We start from the raw sequence: 18712 nt of genomic DNA, 5'->3' as shown, positions 1-18712 counted from the left end.
CTGGCTGACCTAGCCGGGTGGGGCTGCGGCCTCATCTCAGGGAGTAGGGGGACGCGGCCAGAGGCCTCTGCTGGACCACTCGGCCCTCCCCCAACCCCTCTGCAGAAAAGCCTCCTCGTGGATGGAGGTGGGGAAGGTCTCCCGCGCTGACTGTCTCAGGCAGACACAGTAAGTCAAGAAAAGGCGTATCTATGTGACGAAACAAAGGAGTCACCAGGTTTAACAAATGACTTTGCATCTCTTGTGGGAAGACCGCGCCCCTGGCTGAGGTCTGGGCCCTGTGCTGTGGTGCCACCACCTGCTTGAGCTCAGCCACGGTGACCCAAGTGCCAGCGAGATGCCCGCCTGGCCTGGCACAGCACCCAGTCCACGGTGGGAGCCTCACCACAGGGGCTCTGCCCTGAGGCCCCTGCTCCCCAGCTGGCGGGAGACAGCCTGGAGCACGCGGGGTCCAGGCCAAGTGTCACAGGGAATGCACGGTTGACAAAGCAAGGGCGTCAGAGACCTATCAGAGGCAGTTACCGTGCCGCTCGAGGGGCCACAACGTAGGAAGCTGGGCTGGGAGCAGAGGGAAGGCCCCAGAGGTGTGGGGGCGGGACCTGAGTGCGCGCACGCCTGCGAGAGACACCTGCCTGCGGAGTCCGGGCTGGTGCTGCCACGCGCTCTGGGGAAGTCACCTGGCCACACTGCACCTCCTCTTCATCACCAAAACGGGGATAAAAACACTTGCTCTGTGGGGCTGGGCTTTGTCCAACTCCCCCATGCTGGACGTGGGGCACTCCTGATGCTGATGACAGGTGTGGGGCTGCCAGAGACAGGATACCAGAGCCCGAGGGCTGCCAGTGCGCCTGCCGTCAGCGCCGCGCTCTGCTCTGGTGCGGGGGGTGGGCGGACCCGCCAGAGCCGATGGGGACCGTGTGCAGGGAGGAAGGGGGCTGCGAGTGCGCCCGCCGCCAGCTCCCAGGAGCACCTGGAGACAGTGCTCCTCACCCGGGGCTGCCGGGGGACAGCGCTGGGCCTGCAGGCGGGTTACACCGATGGACGGTGCCGTGCCGTGAGCAGAACACCGGGAACTTCCAGCCAGAGTGGCTTCCCAGAGGCTCGCTGGGAGGGGGCCGTGTGGGTGCGGGTCCCCCTTCTGCTAGGGGTTCCACTGGGCTGGGATAACCGAAGAACCCCCAGCTTCTCAGGGACGATTTAGGCCAAACCAGAACCCTAAGTGCTGTAAGTCAAACAGCCAGACATGCATTTTGTCATTGAAGCCTATTCTAATTTTTACGACTCCTTAAAAAATCTACAGTGAAAGTTTTACCTGAACATGTCTGTTCACCAATGCTGGGAGTCTCCGCATCTCAAGGACATGCTGGTCTGAGGAGGTTGGGGGTTGCAGAGCTGGGCCAGGCGATGCTGCCGATCCTCCAGACCTGCGAGCTCTGGCCCCCACAGGTGCACGCGTCGGGGTGTGTATGACCCGAAAGTGCGTATCCCGGGATTCCCCTCCTCCCTCCTCCCCCTCCCTGCTCCACCCCCCGGCTGTTCTGGGGAACAGGGGACTCTGTCCTGCAGGAGCCCCTCTTGGTCACAGCAGGCCGGCAGGTCCAGCCTTCAGGTCTGGGGCTCCCTGAAGCATGGCCACAGGGCCCCTGTTACTCAGCAGCCATGTGTCCAGCTGCACCCGGGAAGGGGGGCCAAGCGGGGCAAGCCTGCAGCTGGTGGGGGAGTGGACTGGCAGGGGAGTGCGACCCTCGGCCCGACCCCTGACCCTGGACGGTGCAGAGCGGTTCTTGGCACTGGCACTGGAGAGCAGGAAGACGCAGCCACGGTGCTAGGTCCACATGCCAGGGCCGCGCCCGTGCAGGAGCGCTTCCTTCTGCGCACGTGGTTTCTCTACCCCAGGATCCCAGGCTTCTAGGGGGAGATGCCCCTTACCTCTGCACTAACTTAACTCTGCTCCCCCGGCCCCAGGTGGCTTAAAGCTCCATATGTTTGGGGATGGATGGCAAGTCTAGGGCCACAGAGTCCCACAGCCCAGTTTCCAAAGCTGGATTTAACAAACGAAGGTGGCACAAGGCAATATATTGTGACCTATCAACAGAGAGAGCTTTCTAAAATAGCTTGAGTTTAAGAAACCAATAAAAAAGTAGTAAAGTGTTAGTCGCTCAGTCGTGTCCAACTTTTTGCGATGCTAGGGACTGCAGCCCGGCAAGGCTCCTCTGTCCATGGGATTCTCTAGGCAAAAATACTGGAGTGGGTTGCCATTTCCTCCTCCAGGGTAAAAAACCAATAACTGTGGATAAAAAAGGTCTGTTTATCACAAGGAATTATAGTCAATACCCTGTGATAAACCACGACGGAAGAGAACATGGAAAAGAGCACACATGCGCATAACCGAGTCACCTGCTGGACAGCAGGAACGAAGACAACGTTGGAATCGACTCTACTTCACTAAGACAAACCTGAAAGAGAGAGAAACCAAAGGCTGAATACCCACTTTGGGCCATATGGCAATGAAACAAGGAAGTCAAACAAACTCTCTGGGGAACGGTCTGCCTTAAAGGGGCTTCTGACTAAACCAGGAGAACACTTTCCTTATGGAACTTTCCCCAGTGAACAGGCCAGAGAGCTTGCAGAGCACATGCCCGTGACCTGCTCCAGCGTACAAAGCAGGCTGGCCCAGGACGGGTGTCAAAGTCCCTCCCTGGGGCCACTGTGACCTCAGGGGGCTACACACACAAAAACACAAGCAAGCTAAAATTGATACGCATCGTAAATGATATGTCACGTACCTATATGTTAGTGCCCTCCCCACCAATAAGAAGACAGCACAATTTTGTATACATTTCTTGTATGTATTTCTAGACAGTATATTAAAAAAGCAAAGTCATCACTCTGCTGACAAAGGTCTGTATAGTCAAAGCTATGGTTTTTCCAGTGGTCATGTAGGGATGTGAGTTGGACCATAAAAAAGGCTGAGTGCCAAAGAACTGATGCTTTCAAACTGTGCTGGAGAAGACTCTTAAGAGTCCCTTGGACTGCATGGAGATCAAACCAGTCCGTCCTAAAGTTAATCAACCCCGAATATACATTGGAAGGACTGATGCTGAAGCTGAAGCTCCAATACTTTAGGCACCTGTGTGAAAAGCTGACTCACTGGAGAAGACCCCAATGCTGGGAAAGATTGAAGGCTCGGGAGGGGAAGGGGGCGACAGAGGATGAGATGGTTGGATGGCATCACCGACTCAATGGACATGAGTTTGAGAAAACTCTGGGAGACGGTGAAGGACAGGGAAGCCTGGCATGCTGCAGTCCATGGGGCTGCAAAGAGACAGACACGACTTAGTGACTGAACAACACCAAAATACATTACTTATATTTTCACTTACATGTTTCATCTAAGGGTTCTCTTTGCCAATTAGTTGATAAGTTGACCAGTTTTGTTTGGAATTTCCTTTGGTAAAAACATGTATTGGAATGAAAAGCTCTCTGTGAGACACATGTGATGTGAGCTAAGATACAGACCTCAACCAAGGCTGTGTCACGCCGTCCCGCGGATGGCGACCACCGGCCAGCAGCTGGGGTCCTGGAGGTGCGCCCAGCATCTGCTCAGTCGCGCCTCCCCTTCCTGACCTCCTCTTCCTGCTCATCACTCTGACCCTCCAACAAGTGCCCGGTAAAGCTGCGTGTGCCCCTGGGCTCTGAGGCTGCAGGAGATGGATGGAGCGGGTGGGCTGGGCAGGGGCTGTGGGCTCACACACGGCTGGACATGTGTTGTAATGAGCAGCAGTGTCCTGTCTCTTCATATTTTTAAAGAACTAAAACTTTGAGCAGAAATTCAAGAATCAGGAGTCCTGGGTTAAATCCCAGGTTTGCCCCCAGACTCCTGGCTGACCCTAAAAGCAAGCCATTTTGACCCCGGGGGGCGGGGGTAAAATATCCACATCTCTGTAATTAGAAAACTATACCAACTTCTACCCAAACATGGCTTGAGAGGCTTACTAAAAAAGATGTGGTGTGGATGGAAAGAATGACACGGATTCACTGAAAACCTAGGAGATTAGTCACACGAGGAAAGTTACAAGTGCTTACATTATTTGTATCGCTGCCCCTATGAAAAAAGAGCACCCCAGGAGCTTGTGATGTTCCCTCTAAACAGACGTTTTGAGTTTGTAACCAGGGAAGTTTGGCAGTCTTCAAAACCATACAGAAAGGTGCAGCTGAAACGCTCTCCAGAGTTAAATGGACGCTTAGTTTGAAGTTAAAGCACTTAAGCAGAGTAAATTAAGTCAGCCCCGAATTCCACTTGACAACTGGGACTCCACCCACTGCTGAACTGCCTGTCTGAAAGAACAGAGTCACAATGAATCTGTCTGGTCTGAATCAAAGCCCCAAAGATATATACTCTGTTCTTACGGTTAATCCTGTGTCAACAACTACTTTCTTTCTAAGGTCCTTCACTTAAAAAATTCTGGGATTCTCTGGATTGCAAAAGGATCTGCTCTGAGGCTTTTCATGGGTGGCCTGGTGTGGCTTCTGTCCCCAGGAAGGCCGGCGGTGTGTGCTGTAACCTTGCCGGTGCTGGCTGCAGCCACTCTGGGGGAAGACTGAGGACAGGGTCTCAGCAGCACAGGTCGCTGGGCGGGGGCCCCATCAGCTTCCCAGGGGGACAGGACAAGCCACCAACCGCCGAGTCACCCGGTCACTACAGAGAAGAAGAGCCACGTGTTCAGCATACAAGCACCCAGGCTTTCTCTTCCAGAGATGCCCTTCTTCAGGACTGTGTGTATGTAAGAGCTGGTTTTAAAATATGCAGCTCTGAGCGCGAGGGCAGACCATGACTCTACACACCTGCAGAGCCCCCGTGCAGTGACTGCTGTGGGCTCGAGGGCTCACAAACGTGGGCAACCCAGAAAGTGGATTGCCTGTGCACAGTGCGCACTGGGCTGGGAGCCTTGGCACCAAGCAGCGAAGGGGTAAAGTGTCTCAATGACTGTGTGGGCACTGAGCAGCGAAGAGGTGAAGTGTCTCGATGACTGTGTGTTTTAAACACATCTAAGTGGTATTTTGGATGCGATGGGTTAGATAAAATATTAAAATTAATCTCTTCTTTTTTTTATTTTCTCAAATGCGGCTACTAGAAAATTTTAAATTACTTAAAATGAAATGGCTCACATGTGTGGCTTGAATTACTACTATTATCCAATTATTTCTATTGGATAGCCATGTTCTATAACATCTCTTTCCAGAAACAATAAGATAAATTATTATTAAGAGAAATAAATGTTAGCTTAAATGTGTCTAAATTAACTCATGAAAGTTGAAGAAAATGACATTGGGCTGTGTAAATTGTTTCATTTAGGGATTTCACAGTGTCAGAACAGGAAGGCATAGTCTGCATCATTAAAACCAATATACATTGTATACTAGATGGTCTCTAGGCTTTCAGGGAAAAGTGTTTATCAGTCTGGAATCATAGCCTCAGATTCTGAACCTTACAGTACACGTGACTCCAGCCCCTCACACTGAAGATGAGAAAACCAAGACTCGGAGTGTCTGCAGCCCTTGGGTCAGAGTCAGCAGCTCGGGGCTGAGGGGTACACGGCCCTGCATGTCAGGCCACACGGGCCGAGCCACACGGGCCAAGAGACGGCAGGTACAAACACTCAGGATTTCACGCTCCATCCGGAGATAAATTCCAGGAGCACATATTTTATTTTAATAAAAACAGCTCATGAGGTGAAGGCCCTCTAGGAAATATGATACAAGTATTTCTCTGAATAATTATTAGCTTTAAAAAACTTGTTATGGGAAAAATGGTATCCTGCTTTTCAGAAAAATCACTAATAACTCTGGAGAAAGGGCAAGTGATTAATTTTACCACAAGAAAGCTCACAACATTAGCCATCACCTAGAACTGTCCCACATCGTTCCTTTCCCTGCGTGCAGATTCGCGTAACCAAAGCTGGACACCGTCTCCAGGGACTCGCTGGTGTCCCCCGCGCGGCCTGTCAGAAAGCCCAGCTGCACTGTCTCTGGGCCGTTAACACTAGATGTGCAGTCAGGTAATGCCCCACATCCCTACCACGGAAAGTTAACTTTTTCTCAAACGAAAACTGGAGTATTAACTGTGCCTGCTGGGTTTGGAGAACGTTTCCCATCCCAAAATAAGCTTATAAGCACAGAGACAGGAATGGTCACTCTGCTGATAACTGTTTTACCACCGTCTGTCAAATTAGGGAAAATGGCAGGGGGAAAAAAAAAAAACCCAACCTTTATATTGTCATTTCTGTGTGCCTGTTCTTTTCACCATTGAAAATGACGGTGGAGCTGGCCAGAAAGTGAGCCACAGGCAGGGGGGCGACACAGCCTCGTGTCTCACTGGCTCCTTTTCCAGGGGGCAGAGTTGCACCTGACGAGGGAAGGTGCCACACACGCCGTTAACAGCATAGCCCATCCACTAAAGGGTGTCACTGCTCCTCGTTAACCTGCCTTGGTCTCCATTTTTAGCTTTTATCCTTCTCTTGAAATAAAAAATGAGCATCCCTTCACGTCTGTGTACCTTCGAGCCGTGGCAGTCAGGCTCAGCGAGGTCGGGAAAACACCACGAACAGCAATGCTCGGTGCAGGCTTTCTGAGTCGCTCAGGCGTGTCCAGCTCTTGGTGATCCCATGGACTGCAGCACGCCAGGCCTCCCTGTCCTTCACAATCTAAGAAATCCTAGACTGGGGGCGAGGATCAGGGCGTCACAGCCCTGTTCCTCCAGTGCTGGCCGTTCCTAGGCACTAAAAAGAAGTCACTTAAAGAATCCTGCAGAAGACTCTAAATCCCGGTCCTGCCCACATGCTGGGCATTACTTCACACATTGCTCTTATGCACTGAAGTCTGGGACAAAAACTACAAAAAGAGACAAAAAGACGCCCAGGCTGTCTTCTCTCCATAGCTTGTGGATCTGAGCTGCCAGGTGATATGGGGGCAGGGGAGATGCACGAAACTATTATTTTGTAAAAAAAAAAAAAAAAAAAAGTTTGTTTCTAAAAACAGTGATTTCATATGAAAAAGTAGCATTTTAGAAAATGAAAACTAAGTGCACATTTGCTCAAAGCATTTTAGAAACAGGACTGTTACAGCATACAGATACAGTATTTCACCTCCGCTGTGCACGCATCTGTGGAAACACATTCACTGCCCAGTGACCTCTGCCTGCACTGAAGAGACCAGCCTTTAAAAGCAGATTCACCTTCTCCACTATCGCAGGAAACAGGAACCGAGTGGGAAGTCTCCTCCAGTCTAACACTTACTGTTATTATTTATTGTTAATTTGAGTCTTTATTGTTGCTATATGATCCTCTTAGAAAACTGGCTAATACATATATTATAGTTCATGTATATATTTATTCTTGTTTGGCTGCTAAGTCGTGCCCAACTCTCTGTGACCCTGTGGAAAGTAGCCTGCCAGGCTCCTGTCCATGGGATTCTGCAGGCAAGAATACTGGTGTGGGTTCCATTCCTTTCTCCAAGGGATCTTCCCAACCCAGGGGTTGAACCCGTGTCTCCTGCGTTGCAGGCAGATTCTTTACCACCCAGCCGCACAGGAGCTCTTGTGCGTATATACATGTACATGCAAACAAAACCCAGAACATTTTCCAGCCACAACAAGGAATGAAATCTTGCCGTTTGCAGCAACACGGATGGATGTGGACGGCGTGACGCTGAGTGAGCGAGTCAGAGAAAGACAGATGGTGTCTGCCCTCACGCAATGGGAAAAGACACAGCAAGCAGAAAAAGGGACCGACAGGTACAGAGCGCAGGCTGCTGGTTGCCAGGTGGGGGGAGGAGTGAGGATAAAGGCGACAGCAACAGGTGAGGGCGGTCAAGAGCCACCCAGCAGGAAGACAGGGGAGGCGGGGGGTGCGGCAGACGGCGGGTGAGGACGGTCAACACGCAGCTGCTGCAGCCTTGAAAGATGCTCAGAGCAGATCTCAGATGTTCTCATCATAAGATAAAAAACACTGTACCTAGGCTTATCATGGTGATCATTCTGCAACATGTACAAACATCAAATCATGATGCTGCACATATATGCCGGAGAAGGCGATGGTAACCCACTCCAGCACTCTTGCCTGGAAAATCCCATGGATGGAGGAGCCTGGTGGGCTGCAGTCCATGGGGTCGCTAAGAGTTGGACACGACTGAGCGACTTCACTTTCACTTTTCACTTTCATGCACTGGAGAAGGAAATGGCAACCCACTCCAGTGTTCTTACCTGGAGAATCCCAGGGACGGGGGAGCCTGGTGGGCTGCCGTCTATGGGGTCGCACAGAGTCGGACACGACTGAAGCGACTTAGCAGCTATATGCCAACTAGCTTGCAATTTTTTTTAAAAAGGAACAATAACAAAAAACTATTTCTACCTGACCCTAACTTTAAGAAAACTTGTACTGCTGTAAACGTGTCCAGTCCATCCACAGTCACCTCAGGCGGCTGACATGCAAACTTGGTAGCTCCGTATCTAAAAGAAATTTTAGAAGCAAGGTTTCTTCCTCAAAGAATAGAATGCTGTAATTCTTTTTAAAAGACTATATTTTAGTTACAGGAAAAAATAATAATACTGTGTCAAAAATGACAACAATATGCACTTTTTTCCACCTTGGAAACTTTAGACTTGAAAGCCGCCCATAGTGTAACTCTTCCAGCGTTCCAGTTGAGTCCTGAGACCACCAGAGTAACAGCAGCGCTCGGAAACCACAGGGCCGGCCTGGCTGGAGTACACACACGGCCGCCGGGGACCGGAAACGCAGCCAGATGGTTCTGCTGAGGGAGGCACTTTTCTTTATAAAACCAAAAAGGCAGTAATAGGTCAAACACAAAAATGCAGATACGGTAAAACCGAAAGCTAGTGTGGAGACTGATGTCAATAAGACAAGCACAGCTCTCTGCGGTGTTCCCATCGACAGCAGTCAGTGGAGGCAGGGAGACAAAGGAAGGAAAAGCAACCCCGTCGGTCCAGACCAGAGACTGGAGTGGTTCAGTGGGGCCACCAAGGCCTGGAAACCAATCACACGTGAGGGTGTTAGACTGGGCACTTACGAAGGATCACAAAAACAGCAGAAACGGACCCACGTCCCAAGTCTGCTCATGGGTTGCTGGCCTGTCCATCTCACCCCTGTCAGGACCCCAAGAAGCCCTCCTGGGAAGGCACTGGACACGGGTCTGGGGGCAGGGGGCACGGCGGGGACGGCAGGGTGCTGGGCCGAGAGCTTGGAGCCGCCCAGGCTGGTCAGAACCAGGCCTCCAGCGAGCAGGCACGCGGCCCAGGCAGGCCCTCCGGGGAGAGTCTTGGGAGGGGAAGACCTGCCCCCACGAGCCCCAGCAGAGCAGAGCAGGGCAGGGCGGCCACAGGTCAGAGCTCATCTGAGGGTCTGCGGCCTTGTCTTCTGGGCAAGGGCACAGGGCACGGGCCAGGGGTTGGGGGTAACTCAGGGGGCGGGTAGGGCCACCGCCAACCTGGGGTCACTGGAGGGCAAGGATCTGAGAAGTGTGGACTTCCGGCCAAGAGGAGTGACTGGACTGAGAGGGGACAGGAGCTGCAAAACCCCTCCCTTCATGTTTAACACAAGAGCGCATGGCTGTCATGGTTTCCATGGAAGGTGGGAGACTGCGGGTCACAGGTGCCCAGTGGGTCCAGGGCTGGGGCCCCAGGCGCTCTTGCGGCTGCAGAGGCCTTCGGGGCCCAAGGCCAGGGCCTCGCCCTCAGACATTGAGACCCCATCATAGATGCACTCAGGTGAGGGTTCAGGAGCTGCCGCTTCACTGGAGAGAGAGAGAGGGAAGGGAGAGAGGGGAGGGAGCGGGGAGGAGGGGGTCAGTGTGCTGGGGAGAAGAGACCCCCGAAACACCCCCTGAGCCGCACAGCCACTTGGAGCCCGCAGAGGTTGTAAGCCGTGGGCAGCTGAGCTGGACCGGGCTCGCGGGGCTCAGGTTACTGGTGACTCACGGCCCCGCCGCCCGCTGACGCCGGTTCCGGAGCCGCCTGCGGACGGTTCACTATAGTGAGGCCTTCAGCAGCCGCTGACAACAAGCAGTGGAATTCAAGCCACCTCGGCCCTTGCTTCCAACTTCTCACTTCAGAGTTTCTGAAGATAAGGATCAAATGAAGTGATTTCTGTTAAACCTGTATTTCCTGTACGGAGCTGATACCTTCCCCAGATGACACAATGGTGCAAGCACTGAGCTAACATGCTGCAGTGGAAGCCGCAGCTCGGAGCCGCAGGCCGCCTCCCCCCCTGCGCAGCTGCTGCGGCTTCTTTCTGACCCGGGTCCTCGGGCCTGGGCTCGGTCTCTCGGGGTGGGGCCGTGGCGGGGGATGGCCCAAGCCAGCAGCACAAACGCTGTCTCATCCGTGATTCCCGGGGAGGGTCGATGCTGGGGGTCAGTGCAAAACACGGCTTCCACATCTCATAAGAAGGTCTAAAGGCGCCAAGAACCCACCCTAAAGGCCACGCGGCATCACAGTCAGGCCAGGCCTGCGGGCCAGGGTGTCTCCATTCAAAGCCAGCCTTGCCCTGTGAAAAATGCACACAGTAATTCCTGCTCTCCTAACCACGGTCTGACATTTGTCAGGAGAATCAAAGATGGAACTGATAAAGCACCATGCAAACACAAGAGGACAACCTTCGGGGCTTCAAAAACAAAAAGGTCCGCTGAAAGCACTTTTTATTTTGTTTTCAATCTGCCTGAAAGCACTTTTTGTTTCCAAACTTGAAATTTAAGATTCAGTGAAAGTCAGCAAGTAATTCTTAAGCCATAGGAGACACCGTAAGAAAAAAGCACGTGAAACCACGGTGACGCCCAGGCCCCTGATCTTTGTGCCACCACGGGCAGCACGGCAGTGCCTCTGCCACCCCGAGAAGGGCCTGGGGACCGCGGACACGGCCCCAGGCTGGTCAGGTCACGGTCAAGGCCAGGAATGTGCCCCGCCTCCCAGGCTCTGCCTGGCGGCCCCCAGCCCGCCCACAGGGGAGACAGCAGCAGTACAGGCCCTAGCTCCAGCACCGGAGCTCTGATCACAGGAGGAGAGGAAGGGACTCTCGGAGAACACAAGGTCCTGCAGGACGGCCTCCTTCTCACCACAGTTCAGAGGTTCCTATCTCTGCTTCTGCCAAAGAGCTGCCTGAGAGTCATGAAGTCAACCTTTACACATCTTGAGAAACAAAGACAAATCGTTAGAAAGTGAGCCCCTCGTCTGTGTGTGTGGCAGGAGGTGGGGGGGCTGGAATGGAGAGAAAGTTTCCATCACAGAATCTGTGATGGAAATCTTGCTCTATCGAAGAATCCTGCATCGGTGACGCGCTTGGAACCCGAGAGGACACACACCGTGGATCCCACAGACCCGGAGGCCTCTAAGGGCCGGGTGCCGTGTTACCAGTCATGCCGCGGGCAGCTGGTCTATAACTAACTCTGTGACTTTCAAATTCTGTCTTGTAAATCAGGGCCACTGTACCATTCTGTGTTTTCCATCTGCTCAGATACCCTTCTTTTAAAACTAGGAATCACGTCTAGTGACAGTACTGATAGAAACTAGCGGTCCTCGGGAGACTGACCCAAAATGAGAATGCGTGAGCACTGCTCCGCGATCCTTCGTGGCCAGCGTGCAGTAAGAGAGAAGCCGGCCTAAGCGCGTTTGGCTGGGGTCAAGAAAACCCACCACAACTAAAACCTACATGTGCTAAGGGTGTGCTCTGTGGAAACGCCTTACGCTAAGTATAGGAAACGATGCTCAAAACGCTGTACAAGTGAGAGAAATCCAGCACATCCCGTTTTTTTATAAATCCATTTTTATACGCGTGATGAAGAAACCTGACAGGGAGGGCCCGTTCCTTCCACGCACTTACCGGGCACCTGCTCTGCACCCGGCGTCTGCAAGGCACGATGGCGAGTGAGAGGGGCAGACCCCAGTCCGTGGGGGGTGGCCCAGGTGGCCAACCTCATCCTTCCTGTGTTTGTGGAGCAGGGACTTCATTCTCCGAGATTTCAGGTCTCAGATTCTGCATGAAGTGATGGACAACGAGGGAGGCTCAACCATTTTCTTTATGGAATGAGAAAGTGCAGCAAAAGCAACCTCAAATATTTTGCATAACTCAGAGGTAGTGGGGGAAGCGATAGCACACAGCAGTTTTGTGTCTTTCTTTAGGGTCTTCCTTAGGGTCTTTCATGCAGAGTAACATCTGCATGAGGCTTCGTCAGCAACACCGACCGTTCCACAAACGGTTTCTGGATTTTGCCTTCAGGTAATTCTGCTTCTGTAAAACTTCGCTTGTGAGCATTCGGGCTTTGTGGAACATCCATGATTTTCTTTGCTGAAGTGATAAGGGGTCTTGCCTTAGTCCCCCGGCTCATCCCCGGGGCACCGTGAACGTGTGAGCAGGGCACAACTACGGCCTCTGGAGCCGCGTGAAAAGCCACACGTAAAACCTGCTGGAAGTTTGGTTTCAAGAGGATGATGGCTCCTGCAGACACGTGAACCACAATAAGGGTTCAAGAACTCGGAATAAAGTCAATATGTTATCCTGAAACTATTTAACTAGCAAGTCAGAGTGTCAACCACTCTCTCTCTGCACAACCAGAGTGCCCAGCACTGCCACCTCCTTAACACCATCACCAAGGGCAGGTGATGTCAGCCTTGTGAGAGGCAATTACATCCACACAGCAGGAAGAGTCTTGTCATTGCAATTAAAGAGCCAGTTCTCATGGTGGGCGGAAGCAGACAGGAAGCGGGTGCCAGCAGGGACAGACGGGAAGGGAAGGAGTAGACACGGGACAGAGTCCGCCGGCGAGGGGGCAACAGAGGCGGGGCAGCTGAGGGCCGCAGCCCAGCGGCGGGGGAGCCACCCAGGGACCCTCATCAGACCCTTGAAATAAGAGTGAGTGAGCCTCACCTTTTACACGGTCATCTTCAGGAACACACCCATGACTCTCTTGGGGACGCGGGGTCACCTGGTGACCCAAGGTGTGCCAATGCTGTGCGGGGGTGGGGCAGTGGGCAGGTCCCAGGCCACTGCTGAAGGCGGGTAATTCTGCCCCTGAGCAGGTGCAGGGCGTGTGCTCGGTGTGGCATCTGCTGAGCCGGCAACCCCACCTAGACGCGCTTTCCTCCTCTCCATGCACATGTGCACACGCGGGCGCGCACACACACGTACCCCTTGGCCAAGAACTGCTCTTCCAATGCAAGGTCAGATGTTCCATTCTACTTTTGTACAATACAACTGAAAATCTGATCTTGCAACGTCTCGAATCTCCATGCTGGGACTTACCTGTGGATAAAAACTTAAGGAGTAACCCAACCCATCCTAGAAGCTTCATTTGTCAACATGATGACATAGACAGGACCTACAGTTTATGGGGTGTGGGGACCATGGCCACTCCTGGGGTGTCACCCCCAACCAATCAAGACCTGGCCAAGGAAATCTGGCTATGGTGACCTTCAGCATCTCTGCCGGGTATGGCCTGGCTAGCGACCCGGTTCAGAGACCACTGACTCTCAGAGACTCAACCCTGGCAAGAAATCAACTCCTCTCCTGAACACGAAGAAGAGATGCTGCAATGAGCCAGCTTGCCTTTAACAGTCTCAGGGCGCTCACACAGCATCCTCTCCCAGATCTGTGTGAATGAGCACAGGGCAGAAATGCCTGCAGCAGCCTGCACGCGGGGCGAGGGGCCTGCGGAGAGCAGACAGCTCCCCCAGGTTGGCCGCCGGGCTCCCGTCCTGCCGGAGGCCTCTGCTCTGCTGGGTCCCCGTCACCTGCGAGCACAGCCCTCGTGCTCTCGTGAACTCGAGGTGCGGCTCCGACGCGCACGTGGGGAGCCAGGCCTGAGAACAGGCTGTGCTGAGGGCATCTACACAGCTAAGAAGACGAGAGCATTTTACGGTTTGAATTGTCAGCTGACCTTATCCCGACAGAAACGCGCGTTCACAGAGCCTGGGTGATGGATGTATGCGGCTGTTCATGGTAAAATCCATTCAACAATTCTGCACCTTTAACAATGTTTCCAATAAAATAATGAAAAAAGGTGTAACTGCACATGACTTATTTACTCTAAAGTACAATATAGTTTAATATAGAATTTATATTCTTCATTTCAAGTTGAAATACCTCTTACCCACTCAAATAATGTTTTAATCATCTTGATCTCAGAAACAAGACTATGAAACAGAAGTTAACGGATCTGAATCAGCAACAGGAAATGGCTTTGTATTAACTGTCGGGAAAACATTTACAAGACAAAGAGATTCCCATCATGGATGTACAGCACGTGAAGGTGAAGGCTAATTCTTAATAGGACTGCTATTACGTCCTTTTCAAAGATCAATAATTGATACGTAAACCTTGTTGAGACTGAGGCAAAAATCATTAGCCCAGGTGGGATCAACTACACCCAGTCCAGCAAACGCTCTCTACTCCTCTTCTCTGAAATCCATACACAAATAAAAAGTATAAATTGCTTAACCTAAAGACTTATTGATATATTTATGTATGAATGAGAGGGATTCTATAATTGAAGCGTGTGTAAACCAGATGCTATTGTGACTCGTTTGATCTGTGCTGGCTGAGGCTTCTCCAATCTAAGACTGATTAGAGTGCCAGGATCTAGATATGGGTTAATTAAACAAAGCTTCTGTTTTTTCATTCTTAGGCTTGTTGATTCTAATTTTGGCCACACCCACCTTGATTCGTAAGTCTGTGCAGTAGCCTCATTTTAAAATAGAACTGCAAAGGATGGTCCTATTTCTTAAAATGGGGATAAAAGTTATGAATTTTATTTAATGATGACACTTTTTTGGAAATCTTGAAATGTCAATCTCTTTCAGAACCCGTGAATGAGAAAATGGTTTAGGAGCAGTACTCTGTGTTACTGTCAGAGCCCCAGGACCCTCAGCACGCAAAGCCCACCCGTGTCGGGGCACAGGCTAGGCCATGGACACCCAGGGATGCCTGGCTCTGAGCGTGCATCTCTGGAATCCAAAAACATGACACTGTCCTGAGGAGCCAGGCCTCCTGCTCTCATGCCTTACTGTCCCGGGCACTTTAGCACCTGGGGTTGCTGGACTGACACGTCTCGTCAAGGCATCCTAAAATGACATCATTCGGGAAGACCTTTTGAAGTCTTTGAGCCAACATGTTTCTTAAATGCTTCCCTGCTACACGAACACAGACAGGGGTCCTTTACACCAAGATCCGCGTGAGCCCCGGAGCCGAGGTGCGCTTGGCATTTGGGGATGACACGACCCCATGGTCCCCACGCAGACCCACTGAGCTCCCAGAGGGGTTTTCATGACTTCTGTATTTACCGAATGGTCTCATGCATTTTTGTTGGGTTTTTCTGGCGTGTTTTCCAAATGTCATTTATTTTTTTCCCGGATTGAAAAAGTTTATATGTACTTGTTTCAATACATGGAAAATACAGAAGTCTACAGAAGAAAATAAACATAACCAAAAATAAATATTACTAACATTTTGATATACTGTTTATTGCATTATCAGATCTGTTTCTGAGTTCCAACACAAACTTCTTTTGCATCCCAGTGCAAAAACATAAAATAGAATGAAATTTGATCTATCTGGTTCCAAAACTGCAGAACAAGACTTCGGATAAAGATGGATACTTTCACAGCCTTCTAAGTAGCTGCAGGTATTTGCAGAGAGCTAGAAGGTTATACACCAAGATGACAGTATTGAAAAAACAATTATTTTTACAAAACTTGCCTCATATTCTTAAGAAGGTGAGGCCATATAGGTTAGACGAAAGAAAGTCTCAGGTTCTTTTACATCACCTTTGCCCACTGTCTCATGGTTTTTAAAAGTGTGGACTTCCGTACTTTTTTAATGCAGTGTTCTTAAAATATATCCAAGGGCTACCATCACAAAAAGCTTCTTGTGTTTATAGCTTAGAAGAACACATGTAAATGATCTAAATGTCTCACTGCTATGCAAAATATTAAATCAGAAAATTTTTGGCCATAATATAAATCAAAATTTAGGTGTTCAAGTACGCAACATTCTTAACTGTTACACACAAAAGCGTTACCACAGTGGGGCTGACCTCTGTGTTGGCAAGTGAACCCGTGTTTGCTTTCTTTTGTAAACGGTCAAGTTTCTTTCTGAACCGCATCAATGAACAAGGAAGCCAGATCCGGTTTCCCAGAGGCATCACTGGGGACAGAAATAGTCCTGAGTGCAGGAAATCAGTGAGTACCTAAACAGGCACCATGGGCTCCGGGGCAAACACCCCGTCATCAACACGCTCCTTCACGTCTCGCCACGGAAACTCCAGACATCAGCAAGCCAGAATCCCCTCTAACGCCACCCGCTGCTCCCCAGCAGCATCCTTGCTAGCACCTCTCTCGTGTTCTCTCTTTAGTGGACAGGTTCACGGGTGGGAGTCACAGCTGCCCAGGGCAGGGGGTGAGCACAGTCTGAAGCAGCAGACACCAGGCTCTCTGAGGACAGCACTCGGGAGCGAGCGGGCGTGGCCACGCCAGCTGAAGGGCGCGCTCACGGACTGGTGGCAGCATCAGCGCCAGTCGTGTTTCTGGGAGGTCTGAACACTAGTTCTGTTCACCAACAGATCCCTTTGCAGGTCATCACTCGTATCCTGGATGGAGTGAGGGAGGAGGCATGCAGAAGACACTCCAGAAAGGAAAGAACCGTCCAGCCCACTGGCCGGCATCCTTGTTTTCAATAATTAAAACAACACCTGTGAGGTACTCCCCCTTCCAGACTGTGCAGAACGGCCTCACACACCGCTGAGCGTGGGCCAGCAGGGGACACAGTGTGAGCTGAGAAACAGCTGCATGAGCACGGCTGACCCACCGCCCCCTCCAGGCAGCCCTCCCAGGAGGCCTGGCACTTGGACATGCAGACGCAGATACTTAGAAACCAGAACGCATCAGTTCCTACCTCCACATAGTCCTTGGCGTGGCCCCAATCTCGTTTGGCATCCAGATTCCCCAAACTGAAACATTCCAGTTGTCCGAGGTGAATCTTAGCTACTGAGCGGCTAATTTTTCGAGTAACAAAATTAGCTCCTAAAAGAGACAAAAGATGTATTATCAGTTGAGTGATTTTGACATTTAACAGTTTGGTGAACCAAACACAATCTGAGCCTCTGGGCATTTCTTCCACCCCCTGCCCCTCTAAAATAATAACAAAAGTAAACGACAGAGGCCACTGGCCGTCACTTAGGCAAGATCAGGAGCCCCACTCGAGCGTCACGCCAGCTCTGCGGCCGCGGCGAACACTGTGGGGCTGTCTTGCCATGCCCCGTGTGCTGCAGCGACACACGAGCAGGCCCCAGGCCAGAGAGCAGCTCTTGGAAGGCCAGTCTTTACACAGAAGAGTCAACAGGGTTGGACAAAGGGAAATGCCAGAATCTGTAATAAGACCATCCTGACTTTTAAGAACATAAACATCGTGTATTCCTATGAATAAGACTATTTCGGGGTTCATGAGAAGAGAGAGGAGACTAATCTGCCTCCCAGGTGTGACCACAGGAAACAAACCAGAAGTGCATATGGCTGCTGGAAGGGGGGTGGTCCATCCTTCTTTATCTAAAGAAGGTGGAGCGCCGAAGAATTGATGCTTTTGAACTGTGGTGCTGGAGAAGATCCTTGAGAGTCCCTTGGACAGCAAGGAGATCAAACTAGTCCATCCTAAAGGAAATCAACCCTGAATATTCATTGGAAGGACTGATGATGAAGCTGAAGCTCTGATACTTTGGCCGCCTGATATGAAGAGCCAGCTCACTGGAAAAGTCCCTGATGGTGGGAAAGACTTAGGGCAGGAGAAGGGGGTGACAGAGGATGAGATGGTTGGATGGCATCACTGACTCAATGGACATGAATTTGGGGAAACTCCAGGAGATAGTGAAGGACGGGGAAGCCTGGTGTGCTGCAGTCCATGGGGTCGCAGAGTCAGACACAACTTAGCGACTGAACAACAGCGATGGGCTCTCCAGGGCTAAGCGTGAGGTCTGAAGACTCTGTACTTACTACAACGTCACCTTCTAAATTCACCCAAGTGTTATCTGCAGGACAGCATTTCTGAATTCTCTATAAATATTTTGAAATGATCGGATGAAACGTATCATACCCGAAAGGAGTGAAACTGTTTTAATGTTCTCTGGTCTTTAATGAAAGCCTCTATCCACTATTAAAAGATCACAAAGAAGGAGAAAATTAAAAGGCACTTCTGAGGCAGCTTTATCTATGCCCCCGCATCTAAGCAAGGTTATCACAAAGCTACCAAAATCTCAAGGTAATTAACAGGCACGTGAGCTGGTCAGTGGTGGCGTCTCACAGTGTAGACAGATTGCCATCACAACTTATCACATTTCAGTAGCTTCAGCTTTGTTCTTCTGCAGAAGAAACAGGGAGGTGAGTGTTATGACAAAAGCGTGGGCTTCTAGACAAACCGACACAGAGATAAGGGGAGTTCTTATAAACAGGTTTTCTCAACTTTGGCTGGAAAAGCCCAGCACAAGTTCAAAAACACAGCAGACTCACTGCACAAACGTTGCAGGCACACTTATACCAACGCCCCACCACGAGTGACAGCGAGAATCTGAATCTTCAGCCTCTCTTGGTCGTTAACAGAGCACTTTCAGAAATCCAGCTTCAACTCTGCAGGGCACTGTATAATACACACAAGAGCTCCTTCAA

General features: G+C 51.0%; 1 protein-coding gene across 2 annotated transcripts in view; it reads right to left on the bottom strand.

Annotated features, from left to right (window-relative positions):
* The window catches only part of GMDS (GDP-mannose 4,6-dehydratase), a 436237-nt gene that overhangs the window by 205295 nt on the left and 212230 nt on the right, over positions 1-18712 (bottom strand). For both annotated transcript variants that reach the window (XM_027523951.1, XM_027523952.1), the window contains exon 7: positions 16953-17080. In XM_027523951.1, the coding sequence (XP_027379752.1) occupies positions 16953-17080 (128 nt within the window). The remainder of the gene's footprint in view (positions 1-16952; positions 17081-18712) is intronic.

Source organism: Bos indicus x Bos taurus, chromosome 23, assembly GCF_003369695.1.
Source record: "Bos indicus x Bos taurus breed Angus x Brahman F1 hybrid chromosome 23, Bos_hybrid_MaternalHap_v2.0, whole genome shotgun sequence".
In the NCBI taxonomy this organism is placed as follows: domain Eukaryota; kingdom Metazoa; phylum Chordata; class Mammalia; order Artiodactyla; family Bovidae; genus Bos; species Bos indicus x Bos taurus.
The sequence above is the reverse complement of the archived record's forward strand: the minus strand, read 5'-3'. Positions and strand labels throughout refer to the sequence as shown.